Source organism: Ptychodera flava, chromosome 2 (genome assembly GCF_041260155.1).
Source record: "Ptychodera flava strain L36383 chromosome 2, AS_Pfla_20210202, whole genome shotgun sequence".
NCBI classification, from domain to species: Eukaryota; Metazoa; Hemichordata; class Enteropneusta; family Ptychoderidae; genus Ptychodera; species Ptychodera flava.
This window is the reverse complement of record NC_091929.1, coordinates 41,046,170-41,070,332: the sequence shown is the minus strand read 5'-3', so window position 1 is coordinate 41,070,332 and position 24,163 is coordinate 41,046,170. Positions and strand designations below refer to the sequence as shown.

The 24,163-nt window shown below is 35.5% G+C and overlaps 1 protein-coding gene across 2 annotated transcripts in view; it reads right to left on the bottom strand.

Annotated features, from left to right (window-relative positions):
• LOC139120746 (synaptonemal complex protein 1-like) overlaps positions 1-23,811 on the bottom strand; it is a 31,259-nt gene extending 7,448 nt beyond the window's left edge. Inside the window, exons 1-20 of one of the 2 annotated variants that reach the window (XM_070685299.1) lie at positions 23,613-23,811; positions 23,015-23,280; positions 21,551-21,778; positions 21,188-21,253; positions 20,067-20,134; positions 19,596-19,728; positions 17,782-17,851; positions 14,898-14,971; positions 12,501-12,609; positions 11,657-11,781; positions 11,174-11,332; positions 10,416-10,532; positions 9,945-10,049; positions 8,764-8,867; positions 7,993-8,110; positions 7,323-7,475; positions 6,423-6,674; positions 5,561-5,725; positions 3,284-3,385; positions 2,090-2,236 (exon numbers count right to left, since the gene is read on the bottom strand). In XM_070685299.1, coding sequence (XP_070541400.1) covers positions 2,090-2,236; positions 3,284-3,385; positions 5,561-5,725; positions 6,423-6,674; positions 7,323-7,475; positions 7,993-8,110; positions 8,764-8,867; positions 9,945-10,049; positions 10,416-10,532; positions 11,174-11,332; positions 11,657-11,781; positions 12,501-12,609; positions 14,898-14,971; positions 17,782-17,851; positions 19,596-19,728; positions 20,067-20,134; positions 21,188-21,253; positions 21,551-21,778; positions 23,015-23,152 — 2,433 coding nt within the window. In that variant the 5' untranslated portion in view covers positions 23,153-23,280; positions 23,613-23,811. The remainder of the gene's footprint in view (positions 1-2,089; positions 2,237-3,283; positions 3,386-5,560; positions 5,726-6,422; positions 6,675-7,322; positions 7,476-7,992; positions 8,111-8,763; positions 8,868-9,944; positions 10,050-10,415; positions 10,533-11,173; positions 11,333-11,656; positions 11,782-12,500; positions 12,610-14,897; positions 14,972-17,781; positions 17,852-19,595; positions 19,729-20,066; positions 20,135-21,187; positions 21,254-21,550; positions 21,779-23,014; positions 23,281-23,612) is intronic. The other variant, XM_070685307.1, reaches the window with a different exon arrangement.
• Positions 23,812-24,163: the final 352 nt, after the last annotated feature.

Here is a 24,163-nt window from a genome sequence, read left to right as displayed (position 1 = left end):
TAGAAACTTATAAGTTATGAATCTCAATAATTAGTTGGTTATTACCCAATATCGCCTGTTCCCGTGTCGTATCAGCATGAGTGTCATTTGTGCTGCGTCAGACATGAGACGAAGTCGAGTGTCTGACGCAGCACAAATGACACGAATGCTGATACGACACAAGGAACAGGCGATATTGGGTAATAACCGATTTATCATATACCCATGCCCTAATTTTAGGGAATTTTTAAATAGAACGAAAAACCTTTAATTTTGAGGCTTTACTTTATTACGCCTTGCGCATAAATATCAGAATGTTTATGTGAACAGGCTTCATTCATAAAGTATACGACGAAGATGTCAACATCACGCGCGACATTGCTGCAAGTCGTCCATATCTCAATGAAACCCAAGAAAGAAGACACTGGGATACAAAAATCGTCATACAGAAGGAACATTTTAAGGTGCAATATGCTATTACAACTGTAACCGATCAAAAACTGCTCAGCTTTAAATCTATCCTGATTTCGATTGTCGTACGGCACGGAGCTCGCGCAGAGAGGGGACGCCATTTTGTTAGTTTACTTTAGAGTTGCCATGTCAACAGTCTCGCGCGCGCGACATCGCTGTCATGCCACGCGCTCACTACCTGTTCGGTGGAGACCGTGCACAGTGCCGGCAGAATGTTTGCTAGAACTTGACCAAAAAAATACCATGGGAAAACATTTCAAGACTCAACGTGATATTTCCGTATTTTGCAACCAGAAATACCCGTGTTCCTCGAAGCCCTTCAAGTTTTACGTCGGCGATATCGCTTCGCAGGCGGGGAGCGGCAGCCATTTTGTTGTTTACGTTGTTTTCCAATAAACTGCAAATGTAGTTCGGGACAACTCTAAAACTGATGACGTTCATCGTGCATATCTTGACGTTTACCGTGAAATATCACGGCTGATATTTTACGTTGAACGTCACTACAGTGGAGTTTGATCGAGTGTCCGTTTGGCCTTGCAAGCTCGACAAGTCTACATGTTGCTTATCATTAGAAAAGTAAACATTTGCAACAAATTGAGTCTTTGATGTTAGATTATACAGCGCGCGCGGCGAACGTTTCCCATACACTGTCTAGTCAGCAATCATGACAGTCGTTTCAGCATGCCACTCATGTACAACAAGCTTGACACCGCACTATAGCTATAGCACATCATCAAAGTTTTCTTTCAGCTATTTTTGTACTTTGATTTGGGAAATACAACTCAGACAAAACTCACTGGCATATTTTTCGAGTGTCGGATCTATATCTCGAGGAAAGTCCTCAACATCAACCGGACTGACTCTGGGCGTTTTATTATAGTAGAACATTGTATTTCTTCAGCAAGGTAAAGAATATTTTGAAGGCAGAGAGATATCACCGTTCCCTCCATGCTAACCCGTTGCCGTGTATGATGTTGTCCAAAATCTTCAAGTCTATTTTGTAGCTCAGAGTAGTGTCAATTGAGAAAGTTTCATTTAGCTGAGACAAAAGATAAAGCGGGATTAAAGTTTCATGCAGGAGTGTTTAGCATTTTCTGGTTGACAATATTCAGTGTTGTATCGTGTCAAACTTGTCGATAGAGTAGACTGCACTGGCAATGCTACAGACTGCATGCTGAAGGAACTGTTGCCGTGATTGCTGACATCGAGAGGAGAAGAAAAGTTTTTTTAAAAGAATTTACTTGTTTCTTCATAAAGTTCCCAATTTAAATTTTTGTAAACACCTAAAAGAAAACTGGTGATGTGCATGTAGTGCAGTGTTAAGCTTGTTGTGAGTGACATGCTGAAACGACTGCAGTGATCGTGACGAGACAGTGTATGGGAAACGTTTGCTGCGCGCTGTAATCTAACACCAACCAAAGACGAAGACTGAATTTGTTGCAAATGTTTACTTTTCTAATGATAAGCAATGTGTAGACTCGTCGAGCTCTGCAAGGCAAACCGGACACTCAATCAAATTCCACTGTGAGGATGTAGCAATATGGGCATGGGTATATGATAAAGCCTGTAAATACAGGTATGTTACAGTGCAGACAAAACACACTAGTCTTGTTGGCAATTTTTCACTCATCGGTCAAACCTTTTGTTTTTTCTCCTCTTCCAATTCTTTTATTTTCTCCTGCTGAGTTTCTTGTGATTTCTCCAATTTTTCAAGATTCTTCTTTCTCTTTATCTCTTCTTTCTCAAAAGTGTCAATCGTCTTCTTCAGTTTTGATATAACTACATCCTAACAGATAAAATATTTTTAATATCAGATTCATCAAAGTGTACATGCATATATCATACTGTGTTAAAGTATTTTAAGTTACTTTCAAATCATTACAAAGGTGCGTCACTTGTAACTACCTTACAGAGAACAATACAATTTGGCATATATTAATACAATAAATCACACCCGCGACAGTATACCACAAGATTTTGACCAGTTCATGACAATAGCACGAGCGATAGCGAGTACAATATGAAGTGAACTGGTCAAAATCTCATGGTATACCGTCACTGGGTGTGATTTATTGCTATTATATCATAACAGTATATTGAAATTCTGACATGGAACGTCATAAGCGGATTTTTGCTCAAGCTGACAGCTCGCGCATATGGAAGCCTGGTATATCGCCAATATACCACAGTTCTTTTCTCGTCTCGACCAATCAGATTGCTGTTTTGCATCATCAATATACTGGTATGAAATAATAATATAATATATTACATTTCTATATAATAACATATATTACAGTTTATGGAAATAGTCATAATTCGGCCCCCTTCAATCACGAATGTAACATAATAGTACAGCTATTACAAATATGCCACAAAATAGGCACTCAGACAACAGTGCAGTGCATCACCTGATGTGAAATAGTATCTTTAATGCAGAGCACATACATTCTTGTTAATCAAAATGCACCCAAAAATCATTTTTTCACTTAAATATTTTGCATGTATTATTGAATTAAAAAGTTAAAAGAATAAGTGCAACATGTTATTTTGTGACCTTAAAGAGTCTGACTTTAGTCTTTTGCATATCAACTATTATACAGGGTTCTCAATTTTTTCAAGAATAGCAAATTGTCTTTTGAATTTCACAGAAGCTGTTCACTCCTTCAGGAATGGACAGCACTTTGATGGAAAAGTAGCTGGCTACAATGAGTTAAATGAAAATTCATTCTGATGTCAGGCTAAAAATGAGAATATTTTTATGGGCGAACAGCTGTGAGTAGCTTGTCAGCTGGTTCACCCAATAAATGAACATACTCTTCAAAATGAAAATTACCTTTTCTTTCAGATCTGCATCTGAATTTTTATTCTGCTCTAGCTGAACTTTCAGTTGTTCAATTTCTTTGTCTCTGAGAGCTACAATCTTCTCATTCTCTGCCTGTAATAAAAATTGGGTGAGGATGACAACAATTAATGTATGTGGCATGAAATAAAACATACTGTATGTGCAATACCATGTCTGAAAAACAACAATTTCAAAAAAGACAAAAATCTTCCTGTGGAAGAGTAAGGTAAATACAAAATTGACATTAATGTATAGACAAATTAATCTTAATTTCCACCTCTGAAATTCATGCTTTATGGCTGTTTTTACCATATTCAAAGAAATAATATATTAGCATTACATTTGGAGGATTCAAGAAACGGAATTGCATTTGAAACAAACACTGTTTTTATTTTCATTACCCTGTTTTTGCCTCTACAGTGACAAGGAAGTCAAGGGGTACATTTTGATAACAGGTGAACGTGTCCTATGTTATTGCTTTTTACATCATAAACCTTCATGAATACTCTTTCTCTTCCCTCACCATGTTTGTCATGTAAAGAAATTACCAGAAAGCAAACAGTGATATTATACTGCAAGAGTTTTTTAAATGTGATGTGTGTGTGTGTGTGTGTAGTTCCCTCTACTGTTTTCAGTTTGCAAACACAAATGATTATTAATGTTGACAAAGAGCAATTTCATTAAATGTCATAAATATTCAGTAATACTTGACAAGTTTAATTTCAGTTAAAGTATAGATTGAAATGAAAATGTTAGAATTGTTAAGGCTGACATATCCATTGTACAGTTCGTAAAATAAATATTCTCAGTTATTTGTATTTTCATTCTATCAATTTTCAGTATGGGGAATGTAATTTCCATTACGAATGATGCCAACCTTTATGAAGTATGTAACTGTTTGCAATGTCATTTGTTATGCCAAAGTGTATTCAACTGTAAGGAGTTGAATTATTGCCGTCATGTGCATGCATGATAGGTCTTGACTTTAGAAGTGTATCGGGCACTGACCTAGGTTCTCAGTGCCTAGATACTCATGATACTATTTAATCAAACCACATACTATAAGATTAATATCAGAAAAATCTGCTTATTATAAATTGCAGGAATAACAATGACCAATAATTTTAGGATGTATATAGAACATATACTCAAGCATTAAATAACCAATCATTGGATCAATTCAATGTAATACTGTGTCAGACAGCTTGGTTGGGAGCCATGTACGATGTGCGTCAATTGTATCAGTGCATACATTTATATCAATCCGTGTAAAATTCTATTATGCATTGGTTCATACAATCGTTAGTTTCCCTGAAAAAGACAATGCTGGCAAATATACAGCCTTGTTCATTTACAAGAAAATACCTAAGGACTGACATTTGAAACCTATGATATCTGGCAGCTGCTACACACATTTGATATAAATAGCATTCATGCATATTAAGCTGTATTTTGACTTTTGAGACTCATAAATGTTCTCATTACAGCCATTACCTATACAGTGAACATTGCATGTTTCTGACACAATTTATCTGACCAAATTGATTCATGCAGTATTAAATGTGTTTTTGATGATTAGTATCTTGTTGTAAAATTAGTATATATCATATCAGCCTTGATGACGCATGACTGTACAGCGATCTGAGTGATTGATTGAGACGTGAAAAGTCTAGTATATTCGCGATATACCACGGCTGCTACATGGGCAAGCTCTCGGCTAGAACAAAAATTCTTTTTTAATATATTCCATGCCAGATTTTCAATATACTGTTATGGTATACATTGTAATAGCAATAAATCACACCCAGCAACAGTATATCACTCGATTTTGACCAGTTCACTTCATATGCACTTGCTATCTCTCATGCATATGTGTCATGAACTGGTCAAAATCTTGTGGTTTACTGTTGCTGGATGTGCTTTGCTTAAAATAGATTTACCCTCTCTTTCTTTCACACAATGTCAAGGAATGTGCAATGTCTTCAGCTTATGTTTTTACCACAAATAATCTTTATTTGAGTTTCAATTTTAATTGAGTGACTAATAACAGCGATTCTCTGTACTATTTTAGATCAATATCATGTTTGCTGTTCCATCATTTTCCACAAAGTTAAGTTTAAACTCATTATTGATCAATGACTTTGTAAGAAATTATAATACCACTGACTTAATTGCTGATATGTGAAAAGTATAGTCTGCACACACAACAATAGCAGTGACTACAGGTGTTATCTTTAGGTTTAGCATTTCAAAACATTATTCATATACCTTGTATTTTGACAATGTTGCACTGACTTCACTCATTTGATGTTCACATGACTGTTTAGCTTCATTGTGTTCCTTGACAGCTCTTTCTGTTTGTTCTTTCAAGTCTTTCTCCAGAGTTGAATGAGCTTTGTTTGCTTCCTTAAGTTCCTTTTTGAGCTGAGACACCTGTGAGAATGATATCCACAGAAAGGCATCAACACAGGCCAACACTGTTTAAACACTACCAATACTGTTTCCAAGTACACAGTAAGTTTGAATTAACAGGTGAAACTTTTCAATAAAAAATGATTGTTCCTCAGATTTTTTTGGAAAAGCTTCAGAGAGGGTGAGCATATTTTTTTATTTAAAAACCAGTAAAACTCCCACTAGTTACATCATTACTGATGACTTCAAGTCTAGATTTTACAAAATGTCCAAAAAAATAGAGGCGTATATAGGCAGTGTTGACACAAATTCTACAAGCACTTCCATGTGTTAGCTCCTAGAAGAAAACAAAGTACTAAAAATATGCACAACAAAAATGCCCTGAATCTCAAACAATTTCAAAACTAATTTCCCAATTGGCTAAAGTAGAAGAGGCATGCATGCAATTCTGAGGAACAATTTTACTAATCTTCCCGGCCTTTGTTTCTGGAATGACTCCTGTACAGCTGCAGTTGCCTTCTAGTGGTTAGAGCACTATCTTCAAATTTTGTTGCAGCCTTATACACCTCTGACAAAATCATAAGGCTATGCATACAACAGCATAAACATCATCTGTTCCATGGAAATGTTATCCTAACCCCAATGATATTGTCATCATAATATCACATTGTAATTAAATAAATTGGGCATATTAATAGAGAAAAACTGTGAAACTTACTTCATCAGAGAGCTGCTCACTCCTTTCTTCTTGTTTTGTAATATTTTCTTCAAGTTTATTCACTTCAGATTCTAAGTTATCTGCTTCTTTGGTTTTAGATTTCAACTCTGATTTCAAGTTCTTAATTTCCTGTTGAAGTTCCTTTGACAGTTTGGTTTTATTACTCAACTGCTCCTGTAAATTTTTATTTTTATTTTCCAGGGTAGACGCCTGCTTGGTTAACTTGGTCACTTCTTGTTTCAAGTTTTTGCTCTAAAATAACGCAAAAGAATAATAATATATCGGTCAATTATTCTGCAGAGTGTTCTGTTCATCAAATTCGGACTCAAAGAAGTTAACATGTTTTTTCCTTCCCTTATGGTTTGGCTGACTCTGTCTTTTTGCTCAATAAAACATAATTAATACTCAGATAGATGCTGTCCTTAGTACTTGCAAAAACTCTTTCTGACACAAAAGTGACATCCAAAGCCTATCACATTGGACATGTTTACAGTACATGCTTGTTAACTCAACCAAATGAATTTTACAGGTGAAATAAGGTTGAGTAAACAAAATTTATGACGAATTAAAGGTCAACCAAACAAATTTTAAATATGAAAAATTAGTTGCTGGGCAACATGTAACGTATGTTATGATCAATAGCATGTAGAGACAGTGACCTAGTATAGTGACTTAATAATATGTAGAATTTACAGTGTCTGATTGTGTCTATAAATTCCTATTCCTCGCTAATGTCTCTATATAAATGCCTGAAGGAGTGCTTGGAGACTTAATTGACACACATACTCCAGAAACAGGAGGATTCAGTTTTAATACGGCATAATGCATGTACTGAGCTACTGATGATACACTCTCAATGTACCTTGAAAGTCTGAGAACACTACAAGAGGAAATACTCACTGTGCTTTGTTCTTGTTCAAGTTTACTTGAGGACACTTTGTCTTGCTGGTGCATATCTTCCTTTATATTTTCAAGTTCATCTTGTATGGCAGTCTTCTCTTTTATGACGCATTCTAAGTTCAGTTCAGTGTCTTTAAGAACTTTCTCAACATCCTAGCACAAGTTCAACAAAACACTGTTACTCTTAGGTAGCTTGCGGCATAAGCCGATTCCACTGATTTGATGTAGAATTGGAAAGAATACTGTGTCATATTTTCATTTCTTCAAACTTTTGCAAAACACTAATGGCATGAAACACTGTAGTGAGAATTGTATGCCTTCCTCTTGTGAATTCTCTAGAATAGTACCAGTCAATGCGACAACACATCTTTGGAATGTATTTGCTTAAAATCCTGAACAGTCTCACAACATGTTTGATAATGCTGGGGCTTGCAGCCTGAAGTCATCTTTTTTCTCAATTTTGCAAGGTATGCCCATAAATTCAAGGTTAGATATTGACCAGTGACATCAAAATAAGATGTATGAAAAAAGTTACAAAAAGACATTGCCACTGAAAGAGAAGAAGGATAATATCTAGCAATAAAAAAAGAATTTGCCATATACAATGGTCGAGCAAGTGACAGAAAACAGATATCCCATTACATACCGGTAGATAAGTATGGTACTTTACCTTCAAATCTTTCTTTAGTTGAGATATTTCTTTTTCATTTTTCTGAAGCTGTTTTTCCAATGTTGTTTTCTCTTTGTTGGTGTTCTTGATTTCTTTCATGATGTTGTCTTGTTCACAACTGAGACAAATATCAAATATAAACGGAATATATTGGTGAAATGTTACATCATAATTGTTCAGAAATCAGTGTGACTCAATAGCTCTTTTGAATCACTTTTTCAGAAATTTTTCAAATTCCTGTCTGCCAAGTACTGTTAAATGAATGGAAATTGGATGAAAATCTTATGGCTGTCCGAACTCTTGCTTATCATTACAGTACATTAGCTAAATGGGCCGACTATTACACAGCAATAACTTTTTATCATTCTAACTTTTTCAGAGTTTTCAAAGAAAACTTTCAACTGTGAGGTAATCATCAAAAAAGGTTGCTTTGCTATCTTCACTACATTTTATGTTTTTAGGACTGCCATAATCACTTCCTTCAACTAGTACTTCTTAACAGGACTATGGCATGATATATTTTTCATTCATTGATGTGGCTGTCTTTAAGGAAGGCTGACAAGCACTTGCTTTGACTAGTCTATGAATGTTGCAAAGCTGGAAGCTGCACTGGGCTCAAGAATACCACATCATAGGTATACAAGTGGTTCATCAGGGAAACTGTAGGTTGGGCTGTCAAAGTGAATGATTTTTTATATGGTGACTTCTTACATGTAAATCTATGAAGTTAGGTATCATTTCTCTAGAGGCAGTATTTACTATTTATCTTACCTTGTTGCATCAAGCTCTTGTTTGATTGTATCTAACTTGTCATAAGAAGCTTTCTCACGTTCTAGTGCATCTTTCAATTCAGTTTTCAAACCTAGCATTTCAATCTGCATGGGCAAAATGGGGTTGTATGAAAACAAATTGTTAGTTGTATTGAGAAATGTTTATGTTCGAGTCACATTATTACAAGTTCTTCATATACATCACTAAATAATTACGTAAACTGCTGCAGAATTAACAAAAGTGGACTATCACAATAGTCTCAGTTTATATCCAGACTGCACTTGGGGGCTCTCATCACGCTGGCCTCACATAGTCTGGGGAAATTCCATTCAAAAATCTCTGAAGCAGGATACCAAGATACGGACAAGTGTTATAAAGGTGATCCACAACATAAGTCACAGTTCACATTTGTTACTAAAGAGGAACTTCGATAGTCACTTCTAAATAATCTTGAGGCTATATATTCTGTAAATTTATCTCAATAAAATTACATTATGGATCAGTTGCTCCCAGGATGCATTGTTCTTGTCTCTATTGTGTCATCTTCCTTGAAGAATTTTGAATGGGATTTCCCCAGACTGTGTGAGTATGCCATGGCCAGATGAGAGCCCTGCAGAGCAGACTGGGTAACTGAAACTATACTCTAGAGTCTTAGTTACTAAAGTCACAAAACACAGTTGACAAAAATGCATTGTCAACAGCAATTTTTAAGGCAACTTGAAAATGTACACTTCTATATTCAGTAAACTACTCACAGCTATTTGAATTTACCATGAATGATAGTTCCTTAATTCCCCAATACAATAGTGACATTATTTTGGACATTAAACATTCATTGTCTTTGTTAATTGCTGTAGTAATATGTGTTCTGCATAACTGTATTTTTCATCTGTTTTAATATACAAACAAACAACTTTGAGATTGTGCATCTATGCAGTTGTAGGTTAAACCCAGAATTTGAGTGGACCACAGTGCAAACCAAATGCACAAACGGGCATATAGAAATATGTGTATTTCCATATGCATTTGAACATATGTGTCATATTTGTTTGTACATCATCAAGTGATCTTTTGCTGTACTGAGTCTGTCTTTTACTCCTGAGGAGAACCATTGGTCAAAGTCATTTATTTGTTCTTTTGTTCATAAAAAAGGTAATCAGTAAACAAGTTTTATATCTTACATCTTTCATGGACACAGTAGAATGGAGTTCCTTCAATTGTTCATTCAAAGTTTCCTTTTCCTTCATCTCTTGCCTGATCTGGTCTTGCAAATTTTCTATTGACTCCTGTGAAAAAAGACCACAATCCTCAATGTGCATTATATGATTGTAGCATATCAATGTTTTGTTGTCAATGAGAACATGGATGAATCTGAATAACCAAGTATGAGTATTAGACTATTGAGGGCGCTCTCCATAAAAGCCTACGGAGATGATCATGGACAGTGCCCTCTAGTGACGAATCTTTTAATTAAGTTATACCTGGGTACCTACATTGACCTCTCGTGATTAAATAACATTGCCAATGATGCTGGGAGGTAGAATAAGCTAAATAAGCTAAATTTAAATAAAAATTATGTTCAGAAGATCTAAGTGAAACAAAATGTGGTGGTCCACATTTTGAAACTTAAGAGATGAAACTACCCCTGGTACCTCAAGTTCTTTGTGCTTCTGTTTCAATTCAGCTATGTATTGTTTGTCAGCTTCTTTTTCTGTGCGGTATGTGTCTTGAAGATTGGTCAACTCTGCAGTTACCTCCTGCAGCTTTTCCTGTCATTTAAAAGATCAGAACATTATTAATACTATTGCTTTCTTATATCTCAGAAACAGAAACAGAAAAACTACAGAGATGTGAAAGAAGAAAGTTAAAACTGATAAATGATGATATCCTTTATGTGTATAACCTCATGACATCATTCACCAAAATTGTGGGCTTGGAAACTATTTGAAAGATAACAGAGATGGAGTGGTGTGGCTATGCCACAGCCTGACTCATCTGATTTGTATAAGTGCTTTAAACATGGTCTGCAGCTCTGTAGGTTAATTCTTACGCTAACCTTTTTATAACAGGAAAAATTTAAAATATGGTCATTACTAAAATAATGCCAGTTTTTCTTGACTGAGAAAATTCAAATCAATGTAACTGATGAAATACAACAGTTACTCGTTAATCATTGATTTCTGATGTCAGGATTGACAGAAAATAGGAACATCACAGACAATAAAATTACTAGAAATGTTACAAAACAATCCTATAATAATCATAATTTTATTAATATTTTACAAAACCTATCCACTTCTTACACTATACAAACAGTTTCATGTAAGGCAGATCTGTTACTGAATCTTTTTAAGTGATATGATATACTGGGGTATTTATTGACAATCTAAAGATGGCTATACTGACTAACCTGCTTGTTTGCCAGTGATGCATTTAATCCCTTTAGGTGTTCACATAACTTATCTCTCTCTGTAGCAAGCTCAACTATGTTTTCTCTGAGACCTTCAGCTGTTTTTTCCAGGGACTTATTGCTTTCTTCTAGATCTTTGAATTTCTTATCTGCCTCATTCTGCCAACACATCAAGGATCAATTAACTTAAAACATGAAATACATCTTCTTAAACTATATAAACATTCTTTGAGTAGAATAAAGCATTGTGACCCAAAATTTGATCATGAAATTGATGAAACACATAAAATTAAGCAATTTTTATCTGAGATTTCCAATTATACATTTCACAAGACACATACAATATCCACATTTAACGTGATTGTAAACTAAGATGACAGGCCTTCTACAAAAATTTCAAGTTTACAGGAACTTAGTAGGCACATAACTTTTTATAAGACTTAATAAAATACTAGAATTTAACCTAAAATGAGTGAAGACAACCTTTATTTCTTGAAAATGTAGCATGTTGGATTTCTCTTCTTCTATTAACTTGTTTGCTGTCTCCAGCTGAAAGTTGCCTTTTTGCACTTCATTTTCAGCTTCTTTCAACTTTTCTTCCAACATGTCTGGAAAATTGCATATTATAAACAATGTCAGATTATGAAATAGTGTAAATTTGATTTAATTCTACAAGGCATTTACTCAAAGATATAGGTTCCATAAAAATATCTGCTAACTTTATCTCACCATCAAAATATATTATAATTACAATAAGTTTTATGTAACTTTCTTCACAACTTCATGTCATAATAATTGCAAAAGACTGATGCAATACATACTATGTACTACCTGAATAAATTTCCATAAGAAAATAAAGTATCTTGCTGCAAATGTGGTAGGTTATTATGTATACAAAATAAACAAAAATTTAAACCCCCAAATTTGGACCAAATCGTGTCCAATTTGGACCAAATCGTGTCCAAGGGAACAAATACACTAAATTCTGAGTCCGGGAAAACTGTGGAAGCCAAACTAATGGAGGATGCCGAGCAGCCGAGCAAATCACAAGCTGACAAACATTATGATGTCGATGTTAGTACGGTTGCAGCATGCGACATTGACTACACAACTGAACTGGGTGACAATGGTAATAATATCAGGAAAGCACTTTCTAGGATGGCAAAGTCAACATCAAAAGTGACTACCCCCTAAAATGTCAAGTCTGCCCCCTAATTTTGATGGATGGGGCAGAAAGTGCTCCTTTCAATAAACGGGCATAAAAAACACCGGGCACTAGTGTTTGCAGTAAATCATCCACAAAAATAACCCTGTCATATTTACTTACTCTGGTTTTCCTTCATAGAAGATATCAACTCTTCATTTTCTTCGACTTGACGATGGATTTCATTAATCTTTGTATCTTTCTGTGTCAATTCATCTTTCAGATTTTGTAACTAGAAAATCAGAAATGTTGATAGATTTCGCTGAATCATAAATACAGTGTATCGTTTGAGCGAGTTTTTATCTAACAGTTAGCCATATATGTATACCATCAAAAGCACTACATGTTACAGTTGCTTCACTTCTTTGTTACTTTTAGATACTCTGGGAGTAATATCATTTCATGATTTCATGCAAACTGAAAGCTAAGGCCAGGAAGAAAAAATAAATTGTTCATCGGAATCGCCGCTTCTACTTTGGCATATTTGGATTTTTTTTTTTTTTTGATCGCGGCAAATTCTTACTTCCGCATTACAAATATTTTTAGTACTGCCGCTGGTGGCGCCCTACACTGTGTCGGGTTTTCGCGGGCACGGTATTTGAATGAGACTTCATTCGTGTTCGGACTTAAGTGACCGCCAACACGTTGTTGTTACGTCTGAATTTGGCGAATCACGACGCAAAGTGGGTCGATTTGGCCTGAAATTTGCTCGTTTTGTAAAGGTTAGTACATGTCACATGAGTATTAATTTGATCGCCAACATTCGACGTGATGGCCAACAGTTAGTTCCAGAGACGCTATTCAGTGCAGTGTTTGTCCTGATATTACGTTCGGCGATTTGTTCAACAAGATCGTGACAGCAGATGGACGGTGCATCCGATTGAATGAAAATTGCATCGAAAGTATAAAAATTTACGGCAATGACAAAACACATGGTTGCGTCGATGTTAAAGTACGATCTGAATGATGACTATATAACTTCACTCCGATCACAGTACAGTGTTGTTAGACCATTATGTAAAATGTGTATACATAGACAGTAGTAAAGAGGCCAAAACATAGGGCCAAAGTAAAATGAAAAAAACTCATATGCTAGGTCCCTCCGGGACAATATTAAAGGACAATACTGAATTGTTGAATTTCAGTGATTTGCTGTACATTTCAGTTTTATTCTGAGAGAATGTTGAAATGCTCAGAATATGTTGTGCAAACACTAACTGTGAATGTAATGGCCTATGTTATTGTTGGGAAATATAGTATTGAATTCAGTTACCAGTATCAGTGTTTCTTGTCTGAGATATTTCTGGTAAAAAGGGAAACAATTATCTTGCCTTGTCTGCATCTGTGCAAAAATGCCACCGCGTTTACCTTCGGCCTAAAAAAAATAAAAAAAAAAATTCGCTCGCCGCTCCTGGGACATGGTCCAAAAAATCCGATGAACAAGATTTTTTTTTTCTGGCCTAACCTTGATTCACTTTTTGTTTCTAACGACTGAAAAACAGATGCAATAATATGTGCTTTGTTATGATTTTCAATAAGAGTATCTGATCTCCAGATTCCACCATTATGAATTTGTTAACAAAAGAGAAACATACTTCCTGAATTTTAGATTTTTATGCTATAATATATTCAACATAAAGAATTTTGTTAATCAGAGAAATTATAACCATAGAATATTAATGGCTATGATATGGTAGTTTTGAATGAAGGAAATCTTAGAATCTACCCAACTTTTCATTCCAAAATGCCACCGTACAACTGAGTCATAGTTTCTTATAAATTACTGCATGGCTTTTTAAAGATATACTGTCACCTGTTCCAATTTTGCCACAGTTACCATGGAAAAAGAAAATCTAACCAATCACAGGTTTTAAGCGGGTGGCCACTTTTTAAAAACAGCGCCCTCACATGGGCATTTTGAAAACCAAGGAATGCCCCTTTGACCATATATGGGCGTATTTAGATTACAGATGACCAGTGTTCCCTCTAAGGTTTTGAGAGGGTGCGCAACTTGAGATACGCCTGATTACCTTACAGGTGGGTCCATTCATGTATATGCCAATTACACCAACGGGCACTAACTCGAAACGCGGAAGTAAAATCTACGCTGAGATCACAGTCACTCGTGAGCTATTCAGCTCTGGGACTATTCGCCCCAATAGACGTGTGTACATAAGCGAGAAAAACCCAGTTTTCTCACTTATGTATGAGTGACTGTGCTGAGATCGCACATTTCACCCTGAGTTATCGTTTCCAAAACTAATACCAGTTGAAATGACTGAGACTAAGGTTGCGCAAAACATGAAATTTCACTGCAAGAGCAGTCGGAGACACTGCGCAATTAGAGCGCAAATACGCCTTAGCGGGAACACTGCAGATGACTGTATACCTTTAAAAACTCACTCTAGTATTTGTAAAAAAAAACTAGGACATATAAACCATATCATTTGCAGCTATGCAAAAATATTTCTCTTTAGTTTTTGCTCTTTGTGATTGATGATATATAATAGCATTCAAAACCTTTTCTTGCAAATGTTCCTTTTCACAAATGAATTCCTCTTTGATCTTGTCAATCTTTTGCTGTTCTTCTGTTTCTGTGTTTTAAAAGAAAGGATGAGTTTCAATCTATAATAGGTGAATCAGTATACTGTGATTACGTGAGTTTTGGTTTTGTTCTAAATTGTAGTGGGTCTGTGATACAAGAAATAGCATGATCATTATTAATACTAATATTGATATTGAATTGAGATCTTTTGAACTAATTGTTTTCGCCTTTGTAAGGGCCAAGACTGTGTCAATCTGATTACTTATGACCTGATGAGAAATTTTCATAATCATAAATTAACAGTAGCGAGTTGAGCTCCATGGCTTTAGTTTGTGGTAAGATTAGACTGGAAGATCCATTGTTCAAGACAGGGCTCCATAACCCTTGAAGGCTGCTGCTTTCAGCAACTCATCTTCCAGTTGTAACAGCTTTTAAGCTCTCCATAGAAAGTTATGCTATACTTGGAATTTCATAAAGTATTGGTATTGTGGAAATTCCAAAAACGTCAGTGTGTTAACTTCTGTGTCAGTTATAGTACTTCTGTCATACATATGGGCATTCATAGAAAAGAAGGTAAGTGAGGCCAAAATTATTACAAAATTGTGTGGTTCTGATTACATGCTTTTTGACAAAAATATAGAAACATAGTGCATTTTTCAATACTTGGTTGCATATATCAGTTTCAGCATATACTTCAGGGAAATCCGGTTTAAAGTACACAGAAATAGGGGCATGCAGCCAGCAAAACCAATTTGTTACATCGTATCATACCAGCACTACGTATATATGCTGTATCTGTTTCAGCATATAATTCAGGGAAATCCAGTTTCAAGTAGCCAGAAACAGAGGCATGCAGCCAGCAAAACCAATTTGTTACATCGTATCATACCAGCACTATATATGCTGTATCAGTTTCAGCATATACTTCAGGGAAATCCGGTTTCTTTAAATATAGTTGCCTATCAATTTATTGTACTGCTTGTCTAGTCTGTTGTTAACAAACTTATTTTCGATCAAGCAAAGTAATGGAAGTAAAATAATTTACCAAGAAGTTTTTAACATACAGTTAGAATGGCAAACCAGACAAGCAAAAACTAAAATAATATGAGGTTATTACGAAAATACCGCAAAGGATGCACGAGGACATTGGCGCAGCGTATCGCCCGACGCGAAGCGGAGGGCGATGTGAGGCGCCAATGTCCGAGTGCATCCTTTGCGGTATTTTCGTAATAACCTTATATTATACATCTTACATTCCTGATCGGGGCATCAAAATGTCTGAGTAGTGGCCGTTTTCGTGCAATGTCAACAGTTTTTCTTCCGATTTTATCACGCCAGTGTGGAACGCTACCTCGGACACGCTCTGCAAGTTTTGGAGTGTGTGCACTACCTACACCATATACGTACGTACGTACAGAGCGCGCGCAATACTGTTCTGGCACTCGTCCAAGGGGTCCCTTGAAACCGTTCTACAGTGAACGCGCAGATACAGCCGCAGGGAATGGGGCACCTTGAAACCGTGCCGTACGGAACGGGCGTGAGTTCCGTATGGCTTTTTTAGCGCACGCTAAATTCTATCGTTCTCGATGGTAGATGTATTTAATAACTTGTGTAACTACCGGTACAATCATGATACAGCAACAAATACTTGCTTCATTCAGAGTGTCACTGATCCTGTTCTGACAGCATTTAGCTTCATGCAATGCAATACAGTACCAATCAACACAAGTTCAACTTACACTTTGTGGGAATTTTGAATTGATTTTGACTTTGATAGTGCAGCAAATCCTTAATGAATTAATGTTCGAAAAACAGTAATATGCACAAAGTGCTAATACAAAGACAACAGTAGAGTATGATACAATTGACTTTAAACGTATATGTCACCCATAGATTTTACTCAGAACTTACAGGTTATGGGGTCAGTCATGCAATCGGCTGGTCGATGCAAAAAGACAACGTTGAACTGTGACTCTTGCACCTGGCACTCTTGTACGTTGTACATGAACACAGATTAAAATAAATCTGTAATTTTTTTAGCGGTAATTTAATTCATATCTGAAATGGCCCCAGTTCTTCAAAGACTAAAACAAATGTATTTTGCATCAAAGTTCTTCGTAGATCACCAACATTGTACTTCCAACTATGGCTAGGTGATATTGCTGGCATGTTCAAGACAAACTACGGTAAGTGTGTTTCACAAATGTGAGAAACCTGGTTGTTGTTCCTCTAAAATTTATTCAAGAGTCTACTCATGATTAACCGCAACCAACAAAGGTTATTTGTCTCTATGATAGAATTTGCTGAAGTACATTGAGAAATTTTTTAAAAAGTAAGTTTTAGTGAATAGATTGGGTGAATAAATACAATATTTGTTTTGGTATGGAGCTCGAGAGAGGAAGGAGGCGCCCTCTATCAGCAAACATAAAGGGAAGACATCCTTCAGTTTCATCAGGTTGACCATCACCCTAAGCTGATTTCTTGACCTGATGACCTTATTCCTCATTCTTGAAATACATACTTTTACATATGTATAATAATATGTGCTTAATAAGCATTTGTGTAATACAAGGGGCAATATCCTTCCTTGACTGCTTGGAAGGGCATGAAACCCCACAGATTTCCATGTCTTGTCATACAAGATCACATCACTGACATTTTGGCAATTGGCCATGTAGAAGTATCCATGAACATTCCTAATTTTTTTCTTGACACACTAAATATCTTTCTGAGTTTATAATTACAAAGAAGATGCTTTGATTTATTGAGCTCTAAAGTCTACTCATGTATACTTTCAAGGAAAAGATGTGATGATGCAAGTCATATTCTCTGAAAAGTTGGTTAAAAGTGAAAACTTACTTTTATTGGTCAACTCATTTAATACAGCATTGTGTTTCAAAGTCAATGCTTGGAACTTTCCTGATAAATCCTGTTCAAAAGAGAAATCAATAAAAAAATTAATGACAGGAATAGAATTCTGATGACTATGTATGAGTATGTATATTGAATGTTAGCCAACGGAGCCATATCCATGTGAGGAAAAAATACTTCTGTAATGTAGGGTTCATTTTGTGTATAACCCTTTTTTAATACACATTTTGTCCATTTAACGCTTGTATATATTTCCAGTCAATATTTAGGGGTTTGAAGACATACTGTAAGACACGAATTACATGTGCAATGACTTAAATTGAATTGTCACAAATTCATGTGAAGAACATGCCATCTACTATGATACATGACTCTATACTGTGCATTGATGTTGCCAACTATTTAACTTGTTTTTCAATGTTGAAATAACAAATTCAGTCAGAAGTAGTTTGCCTTTGATTGTATTTATTATACATGTGTCACGAATAGATTTTGGAAAGATCACTGCGACTTATACCATGCACCAATGATTTCTTTGTTTACATTGAATAAATTGTCAGGTCAGAAGTGAAATATCCCCAACACATTGCCAGTGTTGGAAGTTCACACAACAAGTAAATACAGAAAATTATTATACACCTACTGCCGTAACCTATGGGAGTTTGACCGTCCAATAACTTTCCGTATTTGTATAGTACGCGGAGTCCCCAATACGAGAGACGCGCGACGCGCCTGTTTGACCTTTGACCTAGCGATTATCGGATGTAAACAAACTATTTTACGGAGAGTTATAGACATAATAACATCTTCCACCAAAATGTATTCATAGTATAAGGTTTAAAACACGCTAAACACAAACTGAGTCTAAATGCAATTGATTTTTATTTTAAAAAACAAATTAAATTGAAAGTATTCAGCAAAGTTTGCTTGAGCTGCACTGAAAATTAATTGGCTTCGTGCCAACAAGGGACTTGTACTACGGAGCAGTAGATCGCGCGCGTTCCACTCATATCGCGTGTGCCGCATCCCTCAAAATTTACCATAGAATTAGTTTATACGGACGATTAATGGAGGGGAGTGTATAATAATAGGGTTATTCACAAAATACAGCCCTGTATGGACTAGGGCTCAGTGAGTGAAGTATTGGACTCGCCTTCGGCTCGTCCAATACGTCACTCACTGAGCCCTCATCCATACAAGGCCGTATTTTGTGAAAACCCTATATTATTGAACCTTGTTGGTTTTTGCAACAGGTATATAAAAATAAGGCTAACAAAATAAAGATTTGTTTCTGGCCCTTGACATTCAGCAAAAGTAATGTGATGATCCGAATTACTTTTCTTTTTGTCTTTATTTTAGTCCTAACAATGCTGGTTTAGCACTATTAAAGCAACAGTAATTGCCTTTTATCACTGCCTGCAAAATACTTCCATTTTCTCATTGCACTTTTGGATATGCATCATAACAACTTTGAATTGGAGCTAGCCACCAAATGAAATTCTGTCTCATCCAGAATTTTTACGTAAAAAAAGACATGATGTGCAGGTCCTGAAATGATGCGTGCACTGACCAGAAACAAATCTATTTTTTTGGCCCAATATTTGAAAGTATTGTATTTTATTTTAATGAAATTCTTGTTTCATTCCAACTGAGACAAGTGAAATAAAAGTTTTACCAATAAATTCCTAAAAAAAGTGTTTGTTTGATTTGGATTGTACAATAAAACATTTTTGATTGGTGCAAGTTGAAAATTCAATTGCATGTATTTCTTACAATAAAGGTTGAATAAAGAGTGTACTTACGTCACATTTTTGCTGTGTATCCTTAGTAGATAATTTCAGTTCATCTCTGTTTTCTTCACATGCTGTCAATTTATCTTGTACCTTTGCAGTGTGATCTTTCAATAAGTTACACATTTCTCGTGTAGCATCAATCCTACAATGAATATATTTATCAACCTCACATTATTTGAAAATCTCTGGTGTACAATAAGGGTACATATAAATATGCAAGTGTTTAAAGATATTCAATACTCTCTGGCTCTTAGATTATTGTTAGTGACCTTTAGAAATATTTCAAAAGATGAATGTCAGTCAACTTGAACAAGAGAAGATGATCTTTCATCAATTAACATATAAGTGGAATGAATATTTCATTGATTAAAATAAATAACAATAGGGAATTAGAACATATTTGCAGTTGTAAGGGAACAAATTGGGTGATTAAACTTGTCTATATAAGGCATTTTTTTACTTTATGACAAAAGAGCTTACTTTTGCATAATTTCAATCCTGTTATCCATTTCATCTTGGAGTTTACCACTGAGATTTTCATTCTGTAACTGCAACACCAAAATGTGACACAAATAAACTACATTACATTTTATTGAAATGATTGTGAAAAAGAGTAAACAAAATTAAATACAACAGGATGCTGCTGTATTAGGTGTTCAGCAATGGTAGGAAAGATAACATGACCAGAGCATGACCACATACTTCTACTTTATCTTAAAGTTCTTATTTTCTAAGAGTAGGTGTCTACAGCAATTCTTTCTTCCTTTCTTCTGTGTTAAATTTACTCTAAACTGAAGTGAAAAAGAGTTCTGATTGCAGAATTTAGTTCTGCTCCTCTTCTTATCTACATTTACCATTATTGAAGTCATGAATATACTTTTTACATCAAGAATTCCTTGAGGAGGTAAGGAAATGATTTTACAGGCTGTGTGTTTTATCTCTTGAAAACATTCCTATTGACCCTCTATCTAAAGTTTTAGAGTAACTGGTTGTATAAGTTCCTGCTTTGGTTATCTTGCAGTAACAGCCCATCCTCATGAAGAGGTACATATGTATTTTTACCTGCTTGAACAATTTTCCGAGATATTGTAATCTACAAACGTCTTACTACAGATTGGATTTAGGGAAGGAAGGAAGTGCCAAATAACAGTAGCACAAAAGAATGTCAATTTTTTTGTCAGTTACCCATGTTTCCTCAAAGAGGTTCCATACGTCATCGCTATTAGCGGTGACGTATGGAACCTCTTACGCCTACAACTATTTCAAAATGTACCATGCCAAAAGAATGCAAAGCTACAGACAATGACAGTTAGCATCAGTCTTTCTTGATACCCATAAATTGTTTGTACGGTAAGAAATGGTGCATGACCGCTCATAAAGTCTGTGCGTAAAGTTACCATCAGTCTTCGATACCGTACTCACAATTTATCTGTATGGTAAGAAACAGTGCATGCATGAATACAAAATCTGCTAAGTAACATTGTGCACTTTAACACGTATTTCCAGACATTAAAAACAGTCTGTTCCATCAAAATTTTCAGTCAGAGATACAGTATGCATTCAAAAAAAGCTACTTGGAAATTGATTTCTGTCAGACTTACCTGAAGTTCCAATATTGATTTCCTTTGAGATTCTATAGTTTGTTGGTCATCAATTATTTTCCTATCCTATAATTTGAAGTAATCAAGTTGTTACTTAAACATGACATGTTTAGTTAAAATTGTGTGCATATATATATATATATATATATATATATATATATATATATATATATATATATATATATATATATATATATATATATATATATATATATATATATTTTGTTAATTGTTCCAAGAAAAAGGGTCAGTGTACCATGATTACTCTTTTTGATTTTGATTTTGAGATAAAAACTTACTTTGATGAACATGTAAAATAATAAAAAAGGGTAGAAAAAAAAATTGAAGATAATTTCACTTTACCTTCTGTTTGATTTCAATTTCTGTGGCTACTTTCCACTTTCTGATTTTCTCAGCTTCTTGTTGTAATTTTGAATGCAAATTTGTTGTTTTTTCAGTTCCGAGAACCTGGCTCTGTTGATGCTGCATGCGTGCAGGACTCACATTCACCCTCTGTCTCGAAGCATTTTGTACATTGACGCTGAAAACACTCTGGGCTGCATTAGTTCCAACTTGGCTTTGTGATGGAAACTGATAGGGAATATAGAGACCGTTGATAAAAACGATACATGCAGGACTGAAATTCCTTGGAGGGAAACACTGACATGTCTTCATGAAGTATCTAAAATACTCAATTACAATTTTAGCAAATCAAAATTTATCCCTGAAAGATGGCAAGCTGTGCACATGTGTTCATACCATTCATCAGTTGAATGCTGGACAGTTGTCTCATAACTGATGCAGTATATTTGCAACTCTAAGTACAGCTGACATTTCATTGCAAATTCCTGATTAGAAGCTGAAACATCAAAGCAGTATCACCAGCATTCATGTATAAATGAAACTGACCACAAACACACTGATAGGGACAGATGAAATTTCCAAAGACAGGAAGTGGTTAAGGATTGTGGTATTTAAAATATTTCCTCCTGGGAGATAGACACTTCACCTGGAACTAAAAGCTGAACTATCAACTTCCAGGAAAAAGGAAAAGGAAAGTACTTCAGTTTGACATTCCATTTATGTTTCAAGGGCCTTGTTTGAATGCCTTCTGAAAAATTCTCCTTCTTAAATATCAAGTCAGCAAAGTCAGAACAGATTTCTGTTGTCTGATGACACTGCAACATCAATCAACATGTTCAAAAATCGCGTGGACAATTACCTAAAGAATCAACCAATGAAATATAACTACACTGAACAGTATATTATCAGAACCAGACCGGACAAGACTACACTAGCTGACATTCCAGAGCTGAACATAGAGGCACTAGGGAGCCTGCGTTCAGACATAACATAACATAACATAACATAACATGACTTCCAAATCTTGGCAGTTAAGTGAACACAATAAGAACACAAACTAAATGATGAAAAATGGATTATCCTTTGTTGTCAAATAATGATAACAACAATAACAGAAACTATATGGCATAACCACATACTTCAGGAAGTGTAGAATAGAGCAAGTTCAATCATTGACTCACATGGTCATAATCAGGTAAGACTGAAGATGGGGACAATACTCTGTAGTTGTTGAGGAACAAGGTTAGAAATCTAAGGTAAAGAGTGGCAAGTTTTATCAATCACGGGCACAGAATATCATGAACTGTTGATTAAATAGAATCAGAGGACAAATCAGAAGACGATAATGTTTGACAAAAAAACAATAAACTTTAAAGTTAAATTTCAGTTAAAAACATACAACTATATAGAAAATGATGCACTTCAAGAACATTTATTATCATTGTGACAAATTGAAAAGCTAACCTGGAACAGGGAAGTTGGATTGCTCGCAGTTTCTGTTGTCTCTCTACTAGCATTGATATTGAAAAAGCTTCCGTTGTTGTTGGTATTTGAATTGAGGGGTTTGAAGAACGGCTGTCTCTCTCGCTGTTGAGTCTGCATATTTCATTAACACCGATAGGCAGCAAACCGTCGTAGAGTTCCGCTTTCGTTATCCAACACAGTTGACATAAATTGTGAATCAAGTCTCCTATGACATCAACACCGAAGCATCTGGAATGCTCATCATCCTACCCCATACATGTAAATAGATTGAAATGATGTGTTTAGCAGCATAAGCTTATATGGAAGCTGTACAGCGAAGCGAACACCGATGTTTATCAAATCCAACCAACCATTTAAATCAAGCTAACTGGATACGTCCAATGAATACGAATTACCGAGGCAGATCTGGTTGATAACAAAGTCGCGGCTAGTAATTCAACATAAAAATGCCACGAGAAATTGTGCGTATAGTTTATCCTTGTGGATACTTTAAAATAAAATTGTGGGCTAAAAAATTATTCCGCACTCCTTATCAAATTATTGACACTGTCAAATAGACTTTCTCATTGCATTTTACCTGTGGAAGCGTGTCCGAACAGAAGCAAAATGTCCTGACACAAATTAATCTTAACGGGATGACTACTGTCCCTTCCCTGGTGTCCGATATCGTCCGTTTTGCGAATTTGCTGTTGTTATTGTCTGTGGCATCTGTTTATCAACGAGAAATAGTCGGATTACAGTACTAGCAAAATCTTGAGGCAGACGACAATTTCTGTTCAGGTTGGCAACTTCTAACCAATCAGCAATGCGTTTCCACAAGTTTTGGATAATGTGAGACATAAACTGTCATTGGTCTACAAACAGTACACAACGTATCTGAGTATGCCGCTCCACGCTTACATGGCAGGACGAGCGACGCGACATGCAAGTCTCATGTCAAGTTGTGAGTGCCATCAGTTGAAAAAAATTTCCAAAGATAATTATTGAAAACGTTTCATAACAATATCATCTCACTAGATGATGGAAACTTGCCCACCGCCCTTTTCCCGCTATGAGTGGACCTCCTGTAACATAAACACACCCATAAAGCCCACGCAATATACCACTTGTGCGTCTTTTGTTTTGTGC